Here is a 23045-nt window from a genome sequence, read left to right as displayed (position 1 = left end):
GACGGTTGGGGCGGAGCTTAGGCCGGGCTGTCCCACGCTTTCCGGCCAGGGGGCAGAGCACTATAGCTCAGCCCAGGTCCCCAGAACAGATGCTGCCTGAGGCGATGGGACTGTGGTCGGTGGCAGGAACGGAGCGAGACTGTCAGCGCTCCCGTCCCTGCGTGCCCTGCCCGGGCTGCCCTCTGCTGTGGTAACCGGCCTCCTGTTCCTGCAGGTCCCTCCATACCCAGAAGTGTTCCGGGACAGCCTCCACACCTACAAGCTAAACGAGCAAGACACAGATGTAAGAACAACTCTCCCGCTGCCTCTGTCCACTCCAGCCCCTCCCACTGCCCTTCTCATCCTCATGCTCCTCCGTGGGGGCTTCTCCTCCGTCCATCTCTCATCTCCTGTGGCCCTTCATACATTTCATTCCTGTCCTCTCTCACCGCAAAGACAACATTCTGCCTGGGCCTCCTCTCGTTCTTACCACTCACCCCTACCTCCCACCATGGCTGTGTGTGTTTCTCCACTGAGTTCGAGGCCCTCTTATCTACAGCGCTGGCTTGTGCTTATTTCAGGAGCACAGACTTCGTTAGGAGGTAGAGCATGTAGTCCCCAGGTGCCTGGAAAGAAGAATGAGGCCTGGCTCCACCCTCAGGGAGCTTCTGGGCAGTGGGAGGCCCAGGGAGCAGCAGGCGGCAGCACAGGATTCGTGTGCTGAGCGGACTGTAACAGGGTCTGCAGGAGTGCGGGGTAGGGGGACCGCGTGGGCTGGTGGAGGCCGAGGATAAAACAGGTGGCACGTGAGCTGGGCCTTGAAATAAAGGGCCCAGAGGACAAGATTTGGCCCACTAGAAAGTAGCCAAGCGGGTATTTGAGGAGTGGCATGGATAAAGGTGTGGACGCAGGAAAGCACAGGTCTTCCCAGAAGACAAGTTTGGCCTAACCTGCCTTGCCTAGGTAGCAGATCTGCCCAGCAGGCAGGGGAGACGCTCTGTACAGGCAAGGACCAGACCTCAGAGGGAGCCACCGTCAGCCATCCTGAGGCTCTGGAAGGAGGAGGGGAGATCAGGGTCCTGTGGGACTAGGGAACCAGTTTACATTGTTCAGCGGTTTTGCTAAGACTGTTGTTCAGAAACCGGCCTGTGCCTCTGATTCATACACACCTGGAGGCCTAGGAGGCGAGGCCGTGTTATCTCCTGAACCTCTTGTGAATTGGAACCCCAAGAGGATGGGAGTGCAGAAGCTTAACATTTGGCTCTCAGCCCTCTCCCCTCTCAAGCTGACTCGTTTCCTCAGAGAATAAATTTGTCTCCCCTCCCAATGGGTCTTTGGAGAGTCCCCCGAGGTGAAGACCGTCTTCCTGTTCCCAGGAGCCTCCAAGGTCAAGGTGAAGGCCCAGGGTTCCTTGGCAGGGAAGACGAGGTGGTATCCAGAGGCCAGGCCCTGCCGACCCAATTCCCAGGTCCCCATCAAACCGTGTTCTTCACTCCCTTCTTTCTCCCTCCCTTTCCCCCTTGGGGCCCCCAGAAGCTGCTGGGCAAGTTGTGTGAGCAGAACAAGGTGGTGAGGGAGCAGGAACGGCTGGTGCAGCAGCTCCGAGCTGAGAAGGTGAGAGCCATGGGGTGGCCCTGAGTGGGGCAGACGGGGGGGCGGGGCTGGCCCAGAGAAGGTATAGATTGCTATCTCCATCCTGACTAAGCTGATGAAGATTTGCCCCTCCTTAAATTTCTGTCCTGCCCTTAATCAGACCTGCTGAAGCTCTTCTGGGGACCTTAGCCAGTGTGAGGGAAACCTCCACTAAGCTGCCTGGTTGAACCCCTAGGGCTCAGGCCTCTGCTGCTGAAAGCCCAGGAGAGGGGATATGAAGACCGCTCATAGCCATTCCCCTGCCTTTCTTCAGGAGAGCCTGGAAAGTGCCTTGATGGGGACCCATCAGGAACTGGAGATGTTTGGAAACCAGCCTGCCTACCCAGAGAAGCTGCTACACAAGAAGGAGTCGCTGCAGAACCAGCTCATCCACATCCGGGTGGAGCTGTCTCAGGCAACCACGGTAACCTGGGAGCTGGGTGTGCGCTCCCACACTGGCCAGCACCTGCAGGGGGGAGCCACCCTCCCAGCTGTGCTCCTCTAATTCCTGTTCTCCTCTGAGGCGAGAGCAGGGTGCTGTCTGCGAGAGGCATAAACAAAGACCTTAACACTGCCTTACAAAGAGGCAGCAAATGTGCCAGCCCGCTCATCCCATTGAGTCTCCACCAGGGAGACTGGCTTGTCCCACCAGCCGTATCTGCACCAGGATTCATTCAGGACAAAGTGAAGTTGAGGGCCACTTATTTCCTTGGCTGCTCTAACAGCTTCGCTGCCCACCTTTTCCACTCCCCTGGAGAACCAGGATACCGGCAACACGCCACCCTGGTTACTTCCCAGCAGGCACAGGGCAGACCCTCTGACACAGAGAGCAGCAGCAAAAGCCCCAGGAAATTGTGGCCCAGAGGGAGGAAGGTCTCTAACCTCCAGAGAACAGGCACCCCCAGGTCTTTCCTTTTTTGCCCTCTACTCTCTATCACCCAATCTGGGGAGAACAGGAGGGGCGTGAGAGTGAGATTGGCCCCTTTTGGCCTGCCTGCCATCCGGAGAGGGCTCCATTTCCTCTCTGTTTGGGCATGCAGTAGGCTGGGCTGTTGTACCTCCTAAAAGGCCAGTGTTTGGCTGTCATCAGAATGTCTCAGCCCAGGGCCCTCTCCCGTCCCTCTGGTACCCGGGCCCCAGGCCCTGAGGCAGGACGAGGAGGGGCGGATTGGCAATTGCAGCTTCTCAGTAAGCCCTCCCCTTGCAGGCCCTGTCGAACAGCACCGTGGAGTACGAGGGCCTGGAGGCAGAGGTCTCTGCCCTGCACGACGAGCTCTGGGAGCAGCTCAGCTTGGACTTTCAGGTGAAGAGGCCCACAGGCAGGCGGGGCTGCTGTGTGCTTCAGGCCCTCCTTTGTCATTTTGGCCGAAAGAGACCACGGTGGCTTCCTTTCTTGCTTTAGAAATTTCAGAGACTTATGACCAGGAGTTGGTCCTCAGATGAAAGACAAGGTTCAGGGCCTCTTAAAACAGACTCTGAGTTTCAGGGTGAAGATAATGTGGGATCGTTCTTTAGTTCCATCAAATCATGGGGGAAGAATAAAAGTTGAAGCATGGGAGACTTTAACAGATACATGAATGTAAACAAGATCATGATAAATACAAATCTCTCTCATGACATCAGAAGAGTACGCAGTGTGGGAGCCATCCACCGGGGAATTTTTAGGTGGGAGAGAGGCCTTTCTTTCTGGGATGGGTCAGAAACACTCTGCTTGGAGGCAGGAGGATGGACATTCCTGGGGCATCCTTCTTCTTTTCCTTCCTCTGTCTTTTCTCTTCCCAGGCTCTGCCCCTTCTCTAGCTCGCTTAGCAAGCCCTGTCTCTCTGATGCAGTTAACACCCTGGTTTCCCCCATTTTCCTCCTGTTTCCCTCCTGGTAACAAAGCTTCCCACCCAACCTTGCAGCTTGTTAGGTTAGGTTAGCCCCTGGACCAGAGGCCCCAAATGCCACCATGTTCTGTGGGCAAGCCTCACTTTCAACACAAACATTTTGGGAGGTAGGATAGCGTCATGGTCAAGGGCGCCAGCTCTTGAGACCAGATCCAGATGGTGGCCACACTGCTTACTAACAGATGGTGTTGGGCGTGAGCCTCTTTGCCTCTGAAGTGGAGACAACCGCTGTCCTTGCCTCCTAGAGGTGTTGTGCAGCCGCAGTGAGTTCATGTGTGCAAAGCACTCAGCACAGTGCCTGGTACAGGCGGGCAGGGTGGGGTGGAGGGCAGCGGGGTGGGGAATGTTAAATAAAAGGTAGCTATTATTTTTCAAAGAGTGGACACTGTAATTGAGTAGAATTCATGCATATCAAACAGTCCCACAGCATATGAAACAAGACAGTAAACCAGAAGCCCTTGGCCCTGGAAAACAGGCCACCGTCAAGTGTCCACCTAGAGGGGCGTTCACTCCAAGACCACCCTGAGCTCCCCTGGGTGGGGGGCGGAATCAGAGGGACAGGTTCTCACTCTCTTCGTTCTGAGGCCACATGTTCACCTAAAAGTGCTCTTTGCTGTGATGACAGAGCCCTCTCCTCCCGCAATTCCGGAAGCCGAAGAGGCAAAGGCTGCCCATGAGAAAGATGAGTGCGCTAGAGGGATGTGTGTGTGTACATGAGCACGTGAAAGCTCCCGCCGGGACACTCCTTGGTAGCCACCTCCTTTGACCTGCTCTCTGACTGTTTCAGAATGAGGTGCTCAACCGACAAATCCAGAAGGAGATCTGGAGGATCCAGGATGTGATGGAGGGGCTGAGGAAGAATAACCCATCCCGGGGCACAGACACAGCCAAGCACAGAGGTAGGCGCTCTCTCCACCAGCCTCCTGGCTCCTGGCCTCACCAGAAAAACCTCCAGTGTCTCTGGTCTCCATCCCACACCTGCCAACTCATACCTCTCCAGGCCTTCACACTGTGCTCAGAGCCAGTCAGGGCCTTCTCAGGGCTCCAGAAATTTCCCCCTGCCCAGAATAGACCAGGTATACCAATCAGAGATGCTGTTGCCTCTAGATCCCTCCCCAGAACAGGTCAAAGAGCACCTGCGCCTTCCCAGCCCCTAAGCCCATGGGCCCGCTGGTGATCTGAGACCATTACCTTAGTGTCTTCCTTCAGCCCAGGGACCTTGGGCTGGCTTTCTGTGACACCTCTGAGGTAGTGGTGTCATTTCCATCCATTATCTTTTCCTGCCCAGCTCGCCTCTCAACAGCCAACCTGTGAGCCGGCCCGTTATAAGTCCCTTCAGCAGGCCCAGGTGGCCCTGAGACCCTAAATCCTCCCCTGCCTTCTCCACCTACAGAGCCCAGCCACACTCCAGGCCACACCCCTACCCCTTCCCTCATCTCTCTCCTCTTCTGTTTCCCCAAAGGAGGACTTGGCCCCTCAGGCACCTACAGCTCCAACAGCCCCGCCAGCCCTCTCAGCTCCACCAGCCTCACCAGCCCCCTGAGCCCTTTTTCATTGGTGTCTGGCTCTCAGGGGTCCCCCACTAAGCCCGGGTCCAATGAGGTAAGCTGAGATCACGGAGAAGAAGGTGGGTGGGGGAGGGAGGACTAGGTCCCCATTTGCCTGAAATTATACAAGTTCTGTGCCCATCTCTTCCCCAGAGGCCTCCAGTCGTAGTGCTTCATCTCTGTCTAAGGTAGTCATTCTCACACCCAGTTTGGTGACCCTCCCTCCAGACTTCTCCTTTACTTGTTCTCATCTCCAACTGTCATCTTTAGTTGCCTTTCAGGGAAGTCTTCCTGAGCACCAGGATGGTTAGCAGAGACACCAAACACTTAATAGGAATTTAACTCTAGGATTGTTCTGCGGGTGAGAGGGCTGAGGGTTGGTGTGGGGGGCATTTGCCTAGTCAGCCAATCAGCAGGTGTTTTCGGAGGCTCTGCTCTGGGCAAGGGACGGTATGAGACCCTCTCAGAAAGATGCCTGAGGGCCTTCACCCACCCAGCGTCCAATGGGGACCAAGACCCATTCACAGTGAACAGCCCTCCTCTGGAACGTGGTGGCATACGTCTCAATACTGAGCCACGTGGCTCAGACTGTAAATGTTCTGATGTTCCAAAGAGAGGGTGGAACTTAAACTGGGCCATGAAGCATTAGGACAAGTAGAGGAACAAGGGAAAGGCATTACAGGCTGGAGAGCTGGCAGAAGCAAAGGTACAGGGGAGGAGTGTGCCCAATGTGATGGGGAGACAATAAGGAGAGAGCTTCAGAGAAAATGGGGGACCAGTGCACAGGCGGGGGCTCAGTAGAGGAGGGCCTTGTAGGCCAGGCAGGGTTAGCTGTGGAGGTGGAACTCCATCCAGGCGACGGGTGGGAGTTTGGTGGTCCAGGGCCCCACCCCAGGCTCCAGCAGTGTTGTCGTCCGCCTCTGCTAATGCTCTTTTCTTCTGCTCTCACAGTGGCTGCTCTTGTTCCTCCTAATGCTCTGGCTTCTCTCTGCCTCAGGAGCCTGGCCCCCCGCGGCCTCCCCTCCCCAAAGCCTACGTCCCCCTGGAGTCTCCTCCCACCGTGCCTCCACTCCCTAGTGAGAGCCGCCTCTGGCCATACCCCAACTCCCCTTCCTGGCACCGCAGTGGCGAGACAGCCAGGGGTCAGGTACCCAACACCCTTGGGTCCTGGAGGGCAGGGACGGAGGGAGCGGGGCCCAGCAGGAGACCAAGTCATTGTTCCCATCCCAGTATTAATTTTGCCACAGCTCAGCTTCTACTGGTCCTCTGTCAGACTCTGGGATAAGCAAAGGGATGGCTGAGACCCTCATACTGGTCCTCTTTCCCCTTTTTGCTTCCTGTGGACAATGAAAACATGAGTTGCTGCCCTACCCCATGGCAGCCCATGGCTGTAGGTGGTGGGTTATGCCCCCCTCCCTACCAGCATGACCAGACGATGGAAATCCAGTGACAGCCCCCCAACCCCCACTGGTGCCATTCCAGTCCCTTCCTGCCATTGTGCACCTCAGACCCCAATCCTCCCATGCTCTCCCTCTCCCCTTGCCTGTGTCTCTGCCTTGTCTGTGTCCTCTGACTCTCATCAGCCCCTGAAGTGTAAGGATACAGACCCTTTTCTCCCCTGTTCTGGCTCCTTCTCTCACCTGGATCCCTAGGCAAGATCCAGGAGAAACATGCAGTTAGGCTTGGAAGAGGTTGCATGGTGAGTAGAAAGACTCCTCAAATAGGCTCAGCTACTTACTGGTAAGATGCACAACCCTTGAGGGGCTGCCTAGTGAGGTGGGCAGAGCAGGTATCATTGCCTCGGTTTTACGGACAAAGAAAGGTGATAGGACTTACCCATGCTCTGTAGTTGGGCCAGAGCTGGAGTTTGTGACCTCTGGTCTAGTCTCTCTGTACTCCCCTCACTGAGACTTAATTCTTCATCCCCGTGGGAGGGGATGGCTCAGATGATGTCTGAGGTCCCTTTCTAGTCACATGATTCTGTGAGACCACAACCCAAATGCCCTGTTCCTTCCCACAAAGCTCATCTTATTCTTGTGCTCAAGTCTTGGGTGGGATCCCAACAGAATCCACAGATAGCCTTGGCCTTGTAGCCCCCTCCTGCAACCATTCCTCCTCTGGCTCACAGCAAGTCTGTGCTTTTCGTGTTTGCCAGGAGGACTGGTTGGGCTGAGGGATCTCTCTGATGGGCCTCAACGGAGGCCCTCTTGGAGGCCCTGAGCCCTCATTCCCCAAGAGGACCACACATTGGCCAGTCTTAAGGTGGCATGGGTGGGAGGCTCCAGTGTATCCTTGCCCACTTCCCAGCTGGCACACACAGTTTCCCTGCCCCATGTTTTTTCAAAGGTTTGCATTCCCACCACTGCAAAACAAAGAAACACCACCAGGGACCCAGTTCTCGGTGGTCACTCTAGCACCATCCATCCATCTTCTCATCCCTTCTCCCTAGCCCATGGCAAGCTATGAGCAAAGCAAGAAAGACCCCCACCAGACCTCACCCCTGGACACCACTAGAGACATCAGCCTTGTGCCCACCAGGCAAGAGGTGGAAGCAGAGAAGCAGGCAGCTCTCAACAAAGGTACTTCCTGTTCCATCCTCCCCTGGAAGTGAGGCTAAGGGTCAGAGAAGAGCCCAGACAGGTGCTCGCTCACATCCAAGGAGGTGCTTCCCCAGCTGGGCCTCTCACCTCCATGGAGGGCGGGACTGAGCCTCTCTGAGAAGCAGGCTGCCCTGTGTCCCTTTTTATGGGACCCACTGGCTACTGTGTCTCCCTGCAGTTGGCATTGTGCCCCCTCGGACAAAGTCACCCGCTGATGAAGGAGTGACCCCGTCGGGGGTGGTGAAGAGGAGTGCCAGCGGGCTCGCCAATGGGCTCTCCTCCCGGGTGAGTGCGCGCCCGCAGGCCCCGAGAGCCCGTGCAGGCCTGAGCGGGGCTGGGAGCCCAGGGGCCTCCATGTGTCCACCTACCTGTCACTGTTCAAGAAACCCAGGACTAGAGGAGGAAGGTAGAACAAGAAGAAAGAAGGCAAGCGGAGTTCTCCTTCAGGGAGACGTCACGGGACAAGGAAGCTATACGTAATAAAGATATAAGAATATTTAACAAAATTATTGTAATGTGCCAGTGATGAAATACAAACGCAAAAGTCTGTGGTCAGAGTCAAATGTGCTGACCAGAGGCACCGTGTTAGTTTCCTGGGGTTGCTAGGAAGTTAACAAAACAAACTTGGTGACTTAAGACAATAGAAGCTTATTCCCTCCCCGTTGCGGAGGCCAGAAGTCCAGAATCAAGGTGTCCGCAGGGTCGGTTCCTTCTGGAGGCTTGAGGGAGCCTCATTCCACGCCTCTCTCCTGGCTCTGGCTGTTGCTGGCAATCTTTGGCTTGTAGACGCACCCACACACCCCCAACTGCTGTCTCCACCTTCACATCACCTTCTACTCTACGTGTCTCCTTTTTTTCTGTTTCTTATAAGGACACCCATTATTCGGTTTAGGGCTCACCCTAATTGAAGATGATCTCATCTTGGGCTCCTTAACTTGACTACATCTGCAAAGACCCTATTTCCAAATAAGGTCACATTCACAGGTACTGTGGTTAGGACTTGGATATATCTTTTGGGGTCCACTCTTCAACCCATTACAGGCAGGCTTCCCAGAGAAGGGAAATTTTAAGGGATTAGGGCAGATGAAAAATCTGGGTCAGGGGGGTGAGGCACCAGTCAGAGCCCCGTTCTCCCACTACAGCAGGAGCGCCCCAAGAGTGCTGTGTTCCCTGGCGAGGGCAAGGTCAAGATGAGCGTGGAGGAGCAGATTGACCGTATGCGGCGGCACCAGAGCGGCTCTATGAAGGATAAGCGGAGGAGCCTGCAACTCCCTGCCAGCCCGGCCCCCGACCCCAGTGCCCGGCCCGCCTACAAAGTGGTAACGTCCTCCCAGCCCCCACAAGCATGGCCTGGCATCTGCCAACACTGCCCACGCCCAGGTCCCCACCAGCCTGGCCTGGAGGGGTTGCAGGGAGGGAGGAGGTTTTAGTCAGGGAGAGACCAGGAAGGACCCAAGCTGGGCGCCTGGGAGACCTGGGGGACGCTTGTCCCCCACTGGGCAGAGGAGATACTACAACAAGGGTTTCCTTTTTCGTGTGCTTAAAGAAAAATAACTCACGAAAAAGGAATGCCTTGACTATTTTGGCTGAAATGAATTATACAAAATTCAGTTAAGAGAGGTTAGTACAAAACCTGCAACCTAGAAGTAGCCGTCACTTGTTTCTAGAGCATTTCCTATGTGCTTAACATTGGGCTGGGGGTTACTGAAGGTAATCATAGCTCAACATCACATGGCACAGTACAAGTCACGATCCCTTTCATGTTATTTCATTTAGTCATTTCAAGGATGCTGGATTAGGAAGTATTACCCCCGTTTTAGAGATAGGGAAAAAAAGTCAAGAGAAATTAAGGGATCTCTGGGCCACACAGCTATTAAGTGCAGAGCTGGGAGTAGCCCAAACTATTGGCCTAATTTTTCTTTCCATTAAATTTCAGAAATACAAGAAAAATTATGGCCCATGAGTCCTGCCCTCAAACAGTTTACATTCTAATTGGTGGACTAGAACTTCTAGCATATGAAAAAATTAGAGATCAATATAAGACACACCGATTCAGTTGCCCAAAATATTATATATGGCACAGGATGTGAACAGAGGTACAGCAGGATGGGGACAGAAGACAGGGATGAGATCTCACCTTGGGGCCCTTGTAGGCGAGCAGGCTTTGGACAAGCAGCATGGAAGAAGCATAGCTCAGCAGTGGGGCGTGGCCAGGTCAGGCAGGGATAGTGAGGACACGGGCATGATTAGGGCTGCCTGGAGGCGTGGGTAGCAGTGGAGGTGCCGCTGGCAGTGGGACAGAGGCCCCGCGTGGTCACGACGGTGCTGCCGCCTAGGTGCGCCGTCACCGCAGCATCCATGAGGTGGACATCTCCAACCTGGAGGCAGCTCTGCGGGCAGAGGAGCCTGGTGGGCAGGCCTATGAGACACCACGGGAGGAGATTGCCCGGCTCCGCAGAATGGAGCTGGAGCCCCAGCACTATGATGTGGATATCAGTAAGGAGGTGAGCAGAGTCCAGGAGGGGCCGGGCGGGGGGAACCCCAGGAAGGAATAGAGGCGGTGACCTCGGTCCCTCCATAGCTCTCCACCCCAGACAAAGTCCTCATCCCTGAGCGGTACATTGACCTGGAGCCTGACACTCCCCTGAGCCCAGAGGAGTTGAAGGAGAAGCAGAAGAAGGTGGAGAGGATCAAGACGCTCATTGCCAAGTCCAGGTAACAGGCCTTGGGGTGAACCTCCACTTCCTCTACCCACCCTGGCTCCTAGGGCACCTGGGGCACTAGTGCCACTGAATCCAGTGCCCGGACTCCTGCGGTTGGGGTTCCTGAGCCTCCCCAGCAGAGAGCAAATGGAAGCAGTGGTTCCAGGCAGCGGACCGGGCCCAGGCACGTGGCAGGGTTGGTGACGCTGCCATCGGTGCCAGAAAGACCTACTGGGCTCGTGCACGCGCTGTCATCAAGACAAACTGATGGGTCGCCCTCCGGTGACTTGTTTTCCCTGTCAAGCCTGCCCTAAATATTCACTTGACCCTTCTAGTTCATTTCTAAATGGTGCAGGTAGGGGTCCCAACACGCGTTTTGCTAGGATCCCACTCACCCCAGGGGACAGGCTTGCTGGGAACCGGAGCCTGCACGTTCACAGGCCCCTGGATCCCTGCCAACCTCCGTCTGCAGGCCCCCCAAGCCAGTCGGACCATCCTGTCCCCCCTCCATCTCTGTGTGTCTGTGCCTCTTTAGTATGCAGAACGTGGTGCCCATCGGCGAGGGGGACCTTGTGGACGTGCCCCAGGACTCAGAGAGCCAGCTGCAGGAGCAGGAGAAGCGGATTGAAATCTCCTGTGCCCTGGCGACCGAGGCCTCCCGCAGGGGCCGCATGCTGTCTGGTGAGACGGGCTGGGCCTCGCTCCGCCAGGGAGACCGGCTGACCAGGAGTAGGGGAGGTAGTGCAGTGCGGCAGGGGGCCAGGGACAGAACAGGGAGATGTTCCTTGAGGTCAGAATGAGCACTTATTGAGCGCCAGGGGCTGTGCTAGTCTCAGGGGGTGCAAAGGGGCCAGAGTTGCTGACATCTGGGAGCTCAGAGCCAGGATGACCCGCCTAGCTGCTGGACAGAGAAATGGCCAGAGGCCATGCAGGGAGCACAGGGAGCCATTCTACCTGGGCAGGTCCAGGAAAGGCCCAGAGAAGAGGCGATAACTGAGCCTGATTGGAAAAGATGCAAGTATGTACCAGTGGTGGAGTGAGGGCCAGGTATTCCAGGGTATTCTCTGACTTCCCATTCGTGCTGCATGCAAATAGCAGGAATGAAAAGGGAAGATGGTACAAGCAGCCAATACAGTCACCACCTTGGCTACTGACCCAAACCCACTTTTCTGCTAAGAAAAGATGAGTACAGGGAACTGACTTCACACTGATACAAAGGCTAGTGGGTCTCAGTGGACCCTATGGGGTTGCAGCCAATAGGACTCACTTCCCCTCAGCTTGAGGAGAAGCACCCCGGAATAGAGGAGAATGTAATTGGGAAGACTAGAAGAGACCCTATGAATGGAAGGCTTTGAGGTGGAGGAAGGACAGTAGTTAAGTCATTAGCATGGGAGACGATATTCCCCACTCCTGAACACGAAAGGTGCTTAGGAGGGAGAGGGAAGTGGGGGGGCGGTTCTGAAGGCCAGTCCAGACGAATGCCCTGGACGGATGCCAGGCTTGTGATGACTTTGGTTGAGTGAGCAGAGACAGGTTGTGCCAGCCAGAGTTATGGTAGCCTGGGCAAGTGTCAGATTAGAATCGTGGCTGGACGCACAGAGGAAGGAATGGCGTTTCATGGTGGTGACTTGGAGGGTTTCAGTTTTTGCTCTTTGAGGCTCAATTTCCTCATCTGTAAAATTCAAATCAAAATACCTGTCTGGTGGTGTGAGGATGAAAACAAGGTGAGCTAAGCATCTAGCACCATGTCTGTCACCCAGTAACTGCTCAATAAATGCTAGCCGGCTGTAGTAGCAGTAGTGCTGGTGCTGTGGTAGTATTAGTTGAAATAGCAATAGCTAAAGTAGAAATAGGAATGTTTTGTGGGTTTTCTAGCTATTTTAAATATGGATATTTTCAGAAACCAGAGGGTTTTAGGCTACAGCAAAGGAGATTTAAGTAAGCTTTAAGGAAGAACCTACTAGCAGTTGGCATATAAATGGACATTAGAATGGGTGGCCAGGGAAAGCCCTTGGAGATGCTTCAGAAACAGGCTTTCAGGTGGGCAGGAGTTGAGGGCAAGAGAAGGGATGGGCTTCAGAGAGCCGCATCTTGCAGCCAGAACCGAAGGCAGCAGAACCAGTTTGGCTACAAGGAGGCTTCTGTCAACCGCCCTGTAGTTTACCTGCAAAATGAACTCTGAAGCTTCCAAAGATCAAATTCCACATGCTCTGGGCAAAAGGCAACTTCCTATTTCAAGGGTTAGAGCATACAGCACTGTTAAAACTTCCCTCTGCCCCTTGCCCTGTCCCAGCCCCTGGCTCTCTCTTCTATAGCTCCCGCGCCAAAGGTGCCAAAGGTGCCATGAAAACAAAACCCACCCTGGCTCTTCAGATTCCCCCTTGATACCCATGGGCTTATATTTCAGGGTCAGTGTGCTGAAAACAAATGGTCACCTTGCTTTTGCCGAGACCCCAACTATTTAAAAAACGGCTGTGGCAGGGCCAGACCTCAGACTTAGCCCACTGTCCCCACCACCCCTGGCCTATGGCCCAGACTCCCAGAGCTGCAGCTCTGCCAGGCACAGCAGGCGCTGTAGGGGGGGAGTGCTGGGCACAGGGGGCATGAGGACAGTGCAGCGGGCAAGGGATGTAGTTAGTGCCTGAGTGGGGGTGTGGGGCCTGGATGCTGTGGTCGGTGGCGAGCTTGTAGCAGTTGTTGGTATACCTGGTGTGCAGTATCTGGGAAGATGCGGCGATTTTAAGTTTGTATGTGTGGCGTGATGTCATTGCAGTGTCTGTATTGGGTAATGGTTGTAGATACATGTGTATGGGTGCATATGCACGTGTGTTATGTGTGGGCGGAGGGGAAGTTTGAGTACAAATATAGGAGTGTGTCTGTGTGTGCAAAATGTCTGTGGGTGTTGAGCGGAGACCCATTATTTATGAGTAAAGATGACGTTTGGGAAGCTGTTGACGTGAGTGTACAACACACGGGTGGAGGTAGTGCTTATGAATGCACACATTTACGTGTGATAGACTTTCTGTGCAGCATGAGGAATGATAAAGAGTATTTGTGTATATGTCGCGCACAGTGTATGTACTGCACATTTATGAACACACACCTGTGTGTGCAGGATGGAGAGAGCACAGCCTCATGAATGGGAGTACATGTGACCGATTATGCCTGCAGATGTGGTAGCACTTGTGAACACACAACTGTAATAGCACATCTGTCCAATGCCTATCCACTGCATATGTGAATTTATTTTGATGGATATATTCCTAATGTGTTTAGTATTTTTCTGACTTCTTAAAGAGGTTATATTTAGCAATCAATCTTTCTTGCTGTCACTCATTTAGTATCATTATAAACGTCCTTATTTTGCTGACCTCTGTGGAAGGGATGCACTTGGGGGCTGTAATCCATACAGATCTGTTTGTAGCCCTGCTAAATGCTACCAAACTGTTACACATTTTTTTGGTAATAGATCTTTATTAGAGTATAATTGCTTCACAATACTGTGTTAATTTGTGTTGCACAACAAAGTGAATCAGCCATATGCATACATATGTCCCCATATCCCCTCCCTGTTGCATCTCCCTCCCACCCTCCCTATCCCACCCCTCTAGGTGGTCACAAAGCACTGAGCTGATCTCCCTGTGCTATGCTGCTGCTTCCCACTAGCTATCTATTTTACATTTGGTAGTGTATATATGTCCATGCCGCTCTCACTTCGCCCCAGCTTCCCCCTCCCACCCCGTGTCCTCAAGTCCATTCTCTATGTCTATGTCTTTATTCCTGCCCTGCCACTAGTTTCGTCAGTACCAGTTTTTGTTTTTTAGATTTCATTTATATGCGTTAGCATACAGTATTTGGTTTTCTCTTTCTGTCTTCACTCTGTATGACAGACTCTAGGTCCATCCACCTCATTACAAATGACTCAATTTAATTTCTTTTTATGGCTAATATTCCACTGTATATATGTGCCACATCTTCTTTATCCATTCATCTGTCGATGGGCACTTAGGTTGCTTCCATGTCCTGGCTATTGTAAACAGTGCTACAATGAACATTGTGGTACATGTCTCTTTTTGAATTATGGTTTTCTCAGGGTATATGCCCAGTAGAGGGATTGCTGGATCATATGGTAATTCTATTTTTAGTTTTTTAAGGAACCTCCTTACTGTTCTCCATAGTGGCTGTATCAATTTACATTCCCACCAACAGTGCAGGAGGGTTCTCTTTTCACCACACCCTTTCCAGCATTTATTGTTTCTAGATTTTTTGATAATGGCCATTCTGACCAGTGTGAGGTGATACCTCATTGTAGTTTGTTTTTTTTAAAATAAATTTATTTATTTTATTTATTTATTTTTGGCTGCGTTGGGTCTTCGTTGCTGCGCATGGGCTTTCCCCAGTTACTGTGAGCAGCGGCCGCTCTTTGTTGCGGTGCGCGGGCTTCTCGTTGCTGTGGCTTCTCTTGTTGCAGAGCATGGGCTCTAGGCGCATGGGCTTCAGTAGTTGTGGTGCACGGACTTAGTTGCTCAGCGGCATGTGGGATCTTCCCGGACCAGGGCTTGAACCCGTGTCCCCTGGATTGGCAGGTGGATTCTTAACCACTGCGCCACCAGGGAAGCCCCCTCATTGTAGTTTTGATTTGCATTTGTCTAATAATTAGTGATGTTGAGCATCTTTTCATGTGCCTCTTGGCCATCTGTATGTCTTCTTTGGAGAAATGTTTTAAAGTTATTTTGTCTACTTTTTACAGAAGATTTTCTCTCTTCAGTTGTGCCTTATATAGATGTCAGTGGGCCTCTCAATTCCTGTCTCTCTCTCTCCTGATTTTCCTGTTTCTAATCTCTCATGGGCTAGAATCTCAGCAAGTCAACATATATCAGAATTGTGTATAAATAAGAGTAACTGGACTCCAAGGAGCTCTTCAATGAATAAATTGTAAGAGCTTCACTGCATGTACATTGTAACATCTATTTGGCTTCCTTGAGATCTTCCTTGCTTAGGTTTTGATTTTTTGACTCTTTTAAAAGTTGAAGTGGCCAGACAACTAACCATTATCTGTGATACGGACATGTACACGAATGTGTGTTTTGAAAGCATTTGTGTATGTATTTGTATGGCAAGTTACAAGTGTGTTGGGTCATGTGCAAGGCACAGGTTCAGAAGTGCCCATACACACACATCTGAGTTACGTGTGCTGAGTAGAAAGGTTTCGTATTGCTGGATCCCATGCACGGACTGTGGATCACTTCCTGTCGGGGAGAGCCCTGCGTGTCTTATGTATGTATGTGGGCGTGTGTAGATATGCGTGGGGCTGCATTGGCCCTTTCTCTTGTGCAGAGGCCAGGGAAGGGGATGAGGTCCAGGGTAGGGTGGGAGCAAGAGACTGGGAAGTTCAATGCCAGGATCCCTCTCTTGGGGGAAACACAGTGTGACCCTGGCTGAGGTCTGGTTCTTCTCTGAGCCTGAGTGAGGATGTTCTCTCACAGCTGCACCAAGGGTGCACAAGGGGCCGGAGACGGTGCAGAGCTTGTTCCTAACAATACGACTCCCCTTTCCTTGTCCTTCATTTTGCTGTTCTCAACGTGAAATAATAATGATAATAGAGTAAAATCTCATTAATTCTAATGTCAGCACTTTAAGGCCTTTAATGATCTGTTTAGGGGTGGATTGGAATTTGCCTTTCCTGGATTGATGAAAAGAGATATTAAGGGACTGTGGGGAGTCGTTTCTGAACCCTCCAGCCTAAGTTAACCGACTGGCTTGAAGCCTGTCAGAAACCTCTGTTTGCCTGGAATTGATAAACATGGTGATCGCTTGGATTGAGTCATTGAATGAGGCCTGATGATTCGGATTAGTGTGATTTTACTGCACTATTAATCATTATCACTAGCGATATCACTGCCTGTGAGGTGCCATCCCTCATTCTGTTCCACAGTCGGGGAAAGGTACGTGTATCTCTCCCGGTTGCAGGGATGGAAGCGGAGCCCTGGGCTCAGAGGGGCTGGGCCTCGCCCACAGTCACACTGGTTCTCAGCAGAGCCTGGACTGGGCCAGGGCTCCTCTGGGGCCCCATGCTCTCCTCCATGGCGCCCCTGGAACCAGGCCAGCTCTGCCTCAGCTTGAACAAGTTCCCAAACTCAGCTGTCCTGCTTGCCTCCTGCCTTTTGCTCCCCGCACCGCACGGAGGGGGGCCTCGCTTGCTCTGGGCGCCCAACCTCCCTCCTCCCACCCCCGGCCGCCCCTATTCACTTCCCTGTTCATTTCTGTTTCCAGTGCAATGTGCCACCCCAAGCCCTCCCACCTCCCCTGCCTCCCCGGCTCCACCAGCCAACCCCCTATCGTCTGAATCCCCACGGGGCGCCGACAGCAGCCATGCCATGCGGGTCTGAGCTCTGACGTAAGCACTTTTCTACTGTATTTCATCCAGCCCAGGGAACGGGGACCCCTCCCCTCACCCCCACTGAGCCATCTGCACCGTCTTGTTCCATCCGGCACTGCTTCTCCCCTCACCCCAGTGCCCCTTGTCGCTCTTTCCCTTCCATCCATCTGCTTAAGCCCGCAAGCGTCCCCACGCAGTGCCGGGCTAGGGCCGGCTGGCAGGACCGCTTCTTGGATGCTGCAGTGCCAGTGGCTTTGCTTCTCCAGAAGCAGATGGGAACAGAGCTGAGGCCTCTCCTGTCCGCTGTCTGAGGGACTGCCCTGACTCCCACCCCGGCACTTCCTGTCGGCCAAGAAGCCGGCCATCTGTTGAGATACACAGCAGTCCTGCCTCAGAAGCTGCTTGTCCCAGATCTTATTTCTCCCAGATCACTCCCAGATCTTACTGTAAATTAAAATAGCCCTGGACGATTCTAGGCAAAGGCTGTGTCCCTTCTTTCCCCCTAGCACGCAGCTGCTCAGGATCAGGCAAGTGAACAAGAATTGACTTCTACTCGTTTGTTCCCCTCTCTCAGGGTTGAGGGGGTGGGCGGGTTTCCACAGGTTTTTGCAAGGCAAGACTTCTCTCTGGGGAGGGTGGGCTGGAGGGTCTGCCCCTCTGTGCAGCGCTTTTCTCTCCCGTGTCTCTCTCCTCCAGTGCAAGCCCTGGCTGAGGCCAATGCCGTGAAGCTCCACAGAACCACGTTCTGAAGCCTGCCTCTGCCCATCCTGGCCCCCTGGCCCCCCGCCCCCGTGCTCCCATGGGAATGCCACAGAGAGCCAGGCTGGGGGCCGGGCTTCTGCCGAGAGGAGCACAGATGCCTCGGTGTCCACATACCCACGGCGCCCGGCCCTGAAGTCCTTGCTGCTCAGACGGTGGTCCTAGGCCAGGGCGTGAGATGGTGGGGCGAGGAGCGCCATCCTATCTGATGCCCACGGCACAGGGAGCCTAGGTCTGGCTCTAACTGGGGTTGTGATGGCCCTACTGGAACACTCCCTGATGGAGAAGATGCCCTGGTGGGGAATGCGCCCTGGGCTATCTTAGGTTAGGACTCCTCTCTTGACACCGAGAACGGCACCCACCATCACCCCCTTTCCCCATCACCCCCGCCGTCCTGCCCCAGCTGTGCCCAGGGTCTTGGCACATCTCTGCTTATGGGTACTCCTTTGGGGTCCAGTGGAGACTGACCACCCTGCCTGAGCCAAAGACAAGATGATGAGAGATGGGGAGAGGCTCCTCGGCTCCCAGAAGACAGTGCTGGCTGTGGATAGAGAGAAGCAGGTCTGTGCAGTGTCTGAGGGCAGGTTGAGAAGGGTAGCAGAGAGAGAGGGAGAGGTCTCAGGACAGTGGGAGGAAAGGGAAGCAGCAGGACTCATGCGCAAGTAGGAGGAGGAGGACGGAGATGAGAAGGGGTAAGGGATTGGTTTCCCCAGGGTGGAACCTTAGGTTAGTGCCAAGTACAGTGCCAGCTGTTGGCTCTGCTTCTCCCACCTCGTCCCCAGGATCAGCGGGGCTGCCAGACCGAGGACCTGCCATGGAGCACACTGCTGTGGGTATGGGGTTGTGAGCTGAGGGCCCGGGCAGCAGCAGTCTGGGAGATGGCTCTTTCTAGGTCTGGGCCTGGTTCTGGGGTCAGGAGCAGAGAGAAGGACCTGTCTTACGGAGGGTGTGGTCAGCCTTGGGGCCTTTCCTAAACATTTCTGTGACATTATCTTGTCTCCCTTCCCCCTGAAATGTGCTGTGGGCCAGCTGAGCGTGTGCCCTGGAAAGAGGGCATGTGGCCTTAACCTGGTAGGCCAGATTCTGGGGCCCTACGCTGCATCCCAGGCATCCCAGGCATCCCAGATGAGGACAAGCTGAGGTTGTATGGAAGGTCTCCCTTCTAGCTGGCTCACTCACAACCCACCTACCCAGGGAGCCAGTAGTGGAGAGACAGAAGCAAAGCCCATTCTCCCTATGCTCCACCCACCTTCAGATGAATGTAGCCAGAGAGGATGGAGGAGAGAGAGTGAAGCTGAACAACCTTGGCCCCTAGGCCTTCTCTTTGCCAGAGTTGCTGCCCAGAGACTTCATTCTGACCTCCAGCGGCCCCAAGAATGATTACTTCATCTTCCAACAATTCCTCTCCACTCCTTCATGGCTGGGACAGTTATGGTTCATATGCAAGTAAAGTTGACAATTCACTCAACAAATATTTATTGAGCACCTTTTATGTACCAGGCACTGCTCTAGGTGCTTAGGATATTCTCACGCTTCTGAGGGTTTACAGACGGGATGCCACTTACCTTCACTTCTAGCAGGTTTTTTGAACATGACCCTTGGCTGCAGTTCCCATCTTCAGCACAGCTCAAGCACCCCAAACCTGTCCTCCCCCCGCACACACTGGCAGGTGGGATTGGCTCCCAAGTAACCGTCTCTCCCTTCTCCATCTTCTCCCACATCTTATCCATCCATAAGAAACGGATTTTTCGGGGCCTTCCATGCCTTCCCCTTTCTTTGTCTGTGTCTCCTTTTTTTTTAAGTGATATTTTTAGAAATACATGTAAAATACCAAGGGTTAATGTCTGCCCCTCTGCCACCTCTCTCTCACCTCTTATTTCATAAAGCTGGCTCTTTATGTTGCTTTACATGCCTTAATATATGTTTTATGAAGATTATACATATTATAGATGTATATGTAATATATATATATATATATATTTGTTTGGATGTCTGATCCTTTACTAGAACTCCTGCCCAGGCCCATTTTCTCTCCTTTACTTTCCACATCATTCCTAGCATACTGCGGCCATACCCCATGCCTTTTGATCCAAAGAAGGGGAGAGGAAAGACTTATTTTAAGACAGATCTATTTTACGCTTTTGTTATAAAAGCAAATCTATTTTCAAAATGTGCAATGTCTGAATGGAATTGGCAAATGATGTGAGGAGACTGGGACGGCTGCCTCTAGGTCCAACCCTCCACCCTTCCCTCCTCCTCGGCAGCTTCCTTCCTCCCATTCCCCAGTCTGCAAAGGGCTGGTCCCCAGAGCTCACCCGGAGAGGATCTTGCCAGGGCAGGACATTCTCTTGCAAGTCCTGGTCTAAGGATTTGATTACACTGTCAACTTTTGATGACTCTCTAGGGTTATTGGGTGTGAACCCTCTTCGAGGAAATGTTTACAGTTGTGTGCACAAAAGTACAGCCTTGCAGGCACACACACCCCAGATGTGCTCCTGGACCACCTCCTTTATCACCCTGCTGGAAAGGGCAGCCTACACCAAACAGCACTGAGAATGTCAGTCTATTCTTTGATGGACCTAGAATATGGTGCAACGGCCAAAGGAAACGGGTTGGCATCACGGGTCCTTCGGGGCAGATACATTCAAGTTCCTTGGACTTCTCACACTCCTTTTCACTTGATCCCTCACTGGTCTGGGTGACACCTATAGCATCTGTCTCCCTCTGTGACCTTTCTTCTGGGGGCCGTTGTTAAGGGGATGGTACCCCAGTCTGGCATCCAGACTGCGAAGTCAGCCCGGAGGGTCCCACAGACAAGGTACATCTCAGACTTGCCAAGGACTTTCTTGCTGCTGGGGCCCTGAGCTACGCCAGCTCAGCCTTCCAGACTGCTTATCGACTATTGAAGTGGGCAAGGGGCTCTCGCCTTGCAAGAATTTGGGCAGAATGGATGTCTTTTGTCCAGATCTGGAATCAAGGGTTTTGGAATCTAGCACAGAGCTCCTGGCCAGCATGTGAAGCCTGGCTTCCCACTTTGGCATTTGCTGGTACCCTATTCCCAGCCTAAAGCAGCTTGCTGTGAATGAAGGGGGCCTAGATGGAGGCCCAGGGGGAAGTAACCGACCTGGTGACAGCCCTGGTTACTAATCTAGGGCCTTCCCAATTAGCACATTACCTCCCTCATCGATAACCAAGAAGCTGTAATCAAATACTGATACTGTCACTTTAGAGTTTTTCTGAGGTTGCAAGCTGTGCGCACTTGCTCGCCTTGGTGAGAGGGATCCTCTTGGAGCAGGGCTGACTATAGCAAGACAGAATTAATTCCTTTCCCTTTAGGTACCCCCTGACAACCTGGCAGCTCTTAAAACTAAGGAAAATATGAAATATACATATATATATATATACACATATATCTATTTATGCACATATTGGGGCCAATTTGATTTGCTAGTATTAGACAATAAACCGTACAAGGAAATTTATGACTCAGTGTCTTTATTTAGTATAAAAGTGACCTTAGAAGAAGAGTTAAGATTAGATAAACAGAGGGCATCTCTGTCAGGGGACCAAACAGCCGTACCAGCCCCTTAGCATCTTTCTAGCCAATGAGCCCCTCCCCAGGGAGGGGCCATCCTGACTGACGGGGCGAGAGCTTGCTTCCCTCTCAGCAGCATTCTTTTTAGATATAGGTACTGAAGCACCCAGTGAGTTCTGCATTTGTATCTTGCAAGTTTGTATAAACCCTATGCAGGGAATAAATGGTTTGTACAAGTGGTGTGTCTCTGGCACTCTGTGTCCGTGTCTGCCTGTGGCTGGCCTTGGGGTCCATGAGTGTTTACGTGCTTGGCAGAAAAGGGGAGGGGTATCTGGGGCCGTCCTTCCCTGACTAAGAGAACTGGGTTCAGAGCATATGCACCACCCATTACCCCCATGCCTTGGGCTGTACATCTCAGCCTCCCCAGGCAGGGATCCTGGAGTTCTCAGAAGCATGCCACCTCCCCATGAACTAGGGAATGATGGTTTGTTCTCGACACCACTGTCATCTTTTTGATCCAGGTGACCCCAGATCAAGGTTTGTCCCAAGGTCCTGTACAATGGAAATATCAGATTCTTCTGGCCCTGGAAACTTCCACTGAAGGTGGGGGCGGGGAGGTGGTATCAGAAAGGTTGCCCAAATTCTTTTCATCTAGCCTCAGTGTTTTGGGGTCATTTCTCTTGGCAGGTACTCAGTGGTTATCCCTTATTGACACTCAGTGTGAAGGACTTTACCAGAGCTGCTCAATTTGAAATGTTTGTGAGGAGTGAGAGTCAAGAAGCCCTGTGAATTCTATGGGCCGGGGTGTGGAGAGAGGACATGAGCCCAGGACAGCGGCAGGCTTCCCTGGGCTTCTGCAGGATGTCTGGGGAGAGGAGGAGGCATTAGTGGTTCAAGAAAGAGGATATAGGAAGGCAAGCTTCTTGTAATTCTTGATTAGCCTCAGTCTGGTTCTAATGGCTGATTTTCAATTCTGGACACCTCTTCTCATCCCTAAAAGGCTAGTGGAGTATGTATTTTGTATCTATCATCTATCTACCTATACTTTTAAAAATAAGTAAAATGACTGGATTTTGGATTTTGTAACATCCCCGGGAGAGCTATAAACCTTGATGTCCTTTGTGAAGCAGGGAGAATTGGGACCAGATACAGGCTCAAGACAGACCTTTAGAGCTGGAGGAGGTATACTGGAGAAATTGTCAATTTCCAGGACCTGGCTCTCTGTCTGCAGCTCCCCCTCTAGGCCAAAGCCATTGACTTGGAGAGGAGGCGGAATGTGAGAACACAGGGCACTGCTGGGTGCTTCTTTCCAAGCATGATGCTCACAGGTCCCTGGCCGCTCCACCCTCTGGCCCAGATCAGCCCTCCAATCAAGCCAGGCTGGGGTTGCAAAAGGGGGCAGTTGTCAGGAGCTACAAATGAAAAAGCAACTAGCAGAATGCCCTTTAAGGAGTAGTGCTCTGTAACCGTGTGGTCGTATATTTATTCTTGAGGAGAAGCATGCTAGGGTCAGGCGGCAGCCAGGCTTCAGACCCTGCTGCTGACAGGGAACGGGGGCCATGCCACATGCCCCCTTATCTCTAAGCCTCCAGTGCAGAACTGGCTCACCCCATTGCTGAGGCTGATGGAGGAAAGGAGATGCCGTGCTCAACTCCTGGCCCCGCTCCTTGCTAGCTGCATGAAGATTTGGACAAGTCACTAAAATTCTTGAGTCTCAGTTTCCTCATCTGTGAAATGGGGATATTAACTGCCCTCTTATGGAGCTCTCAAGAAAGTCAAATGAAAAAATGGATGAAAAACCCTTTGAAAACTCAAATTCATTTACCAATGAGAGGAGTTGGTGGTGACACTGTGTTGGCCCCTTGGCTGCCTTTAGGGACATGATGAGGGAGGAGGGAAAATGTTTCCCAAGGTCTCCCCTTTGCTGGCTCCGTAGCCTTCGCTGGAGGACGTCAGCAGGAGCCCTGTTGTTCAGCCGTCTGAGGTGTCCTCCCCCTGCCCACTTCTATTCCTCCAGCCCCAG

General features: G+C 52.8%; 1 protein-coding gene across 20 annotated transcripts in view; it reads left to right on the top strand.

Annotated features, from left to right (window-relative positions):
* Positions 1-20965, top strand: part of PLEKHA6 (pleckstrin homology domain containing A6) — a 138905-nt gene extending 117940 nt beyond the window's left edge. For 11 of the 20 annotated variants that reach the window (XM_049696477.1, XM_049696473.1, XM_049696514.1 and 8 more), the window contains 13 exons: positions 215-283; positions 1513-1593; positions 1886-2035; positions 2819-2914; positions 4288-4399; positions 4963-5102; positions 6045-6194; positions 7497-7626; positions 7826-7932; positions 8790-8966; positions 9984-10151; positions 10229-10362; positions 10885-16616. In XM_049696477.1, the coding sequence (XP_049552434.1) occupies positions 215-283; positions 1513-1593; positions 1886-2035; positions 2819-2914; positions 4288-4399; positions 4963-5102; positions 6045-6194; positions 7497-7626; positions 7826-7932; positions 8790-8966; positions 9984-10151; positions 10229-10362; positions 10885-11149 (1779 nt within the window). In that variant the 3' untranslated portion in view covers positions 11150-16616. The other 9 variants (XM_049696480.1, XM_049696474.1, XM_033410485.2 and 6 more) reach the window with 8 other exon arrangements.
* Positions 20966-23045: the final 2080 nt, after the last annotated feature.

This window comes from Orcinus orca, chromosome 1 (genome assembly GCF_937001465.1).
Source record: "Orcinus orca chromosome 1, mOrcOrc1.1, whole genome shotgun sequence".
In the NCBI taxonomy this organism is placed as follows: domain Eukaryota; kingdom Metazoa; phylum Chordata; class Mammalia; order Artiodactyla; family Delphinidae; genus Orcinus; species Orcinus orca.
Note: the sequence above shows the minus strand (reverse complement) of the source record. Positions and strands in the feature narration are given on the sequence as shown.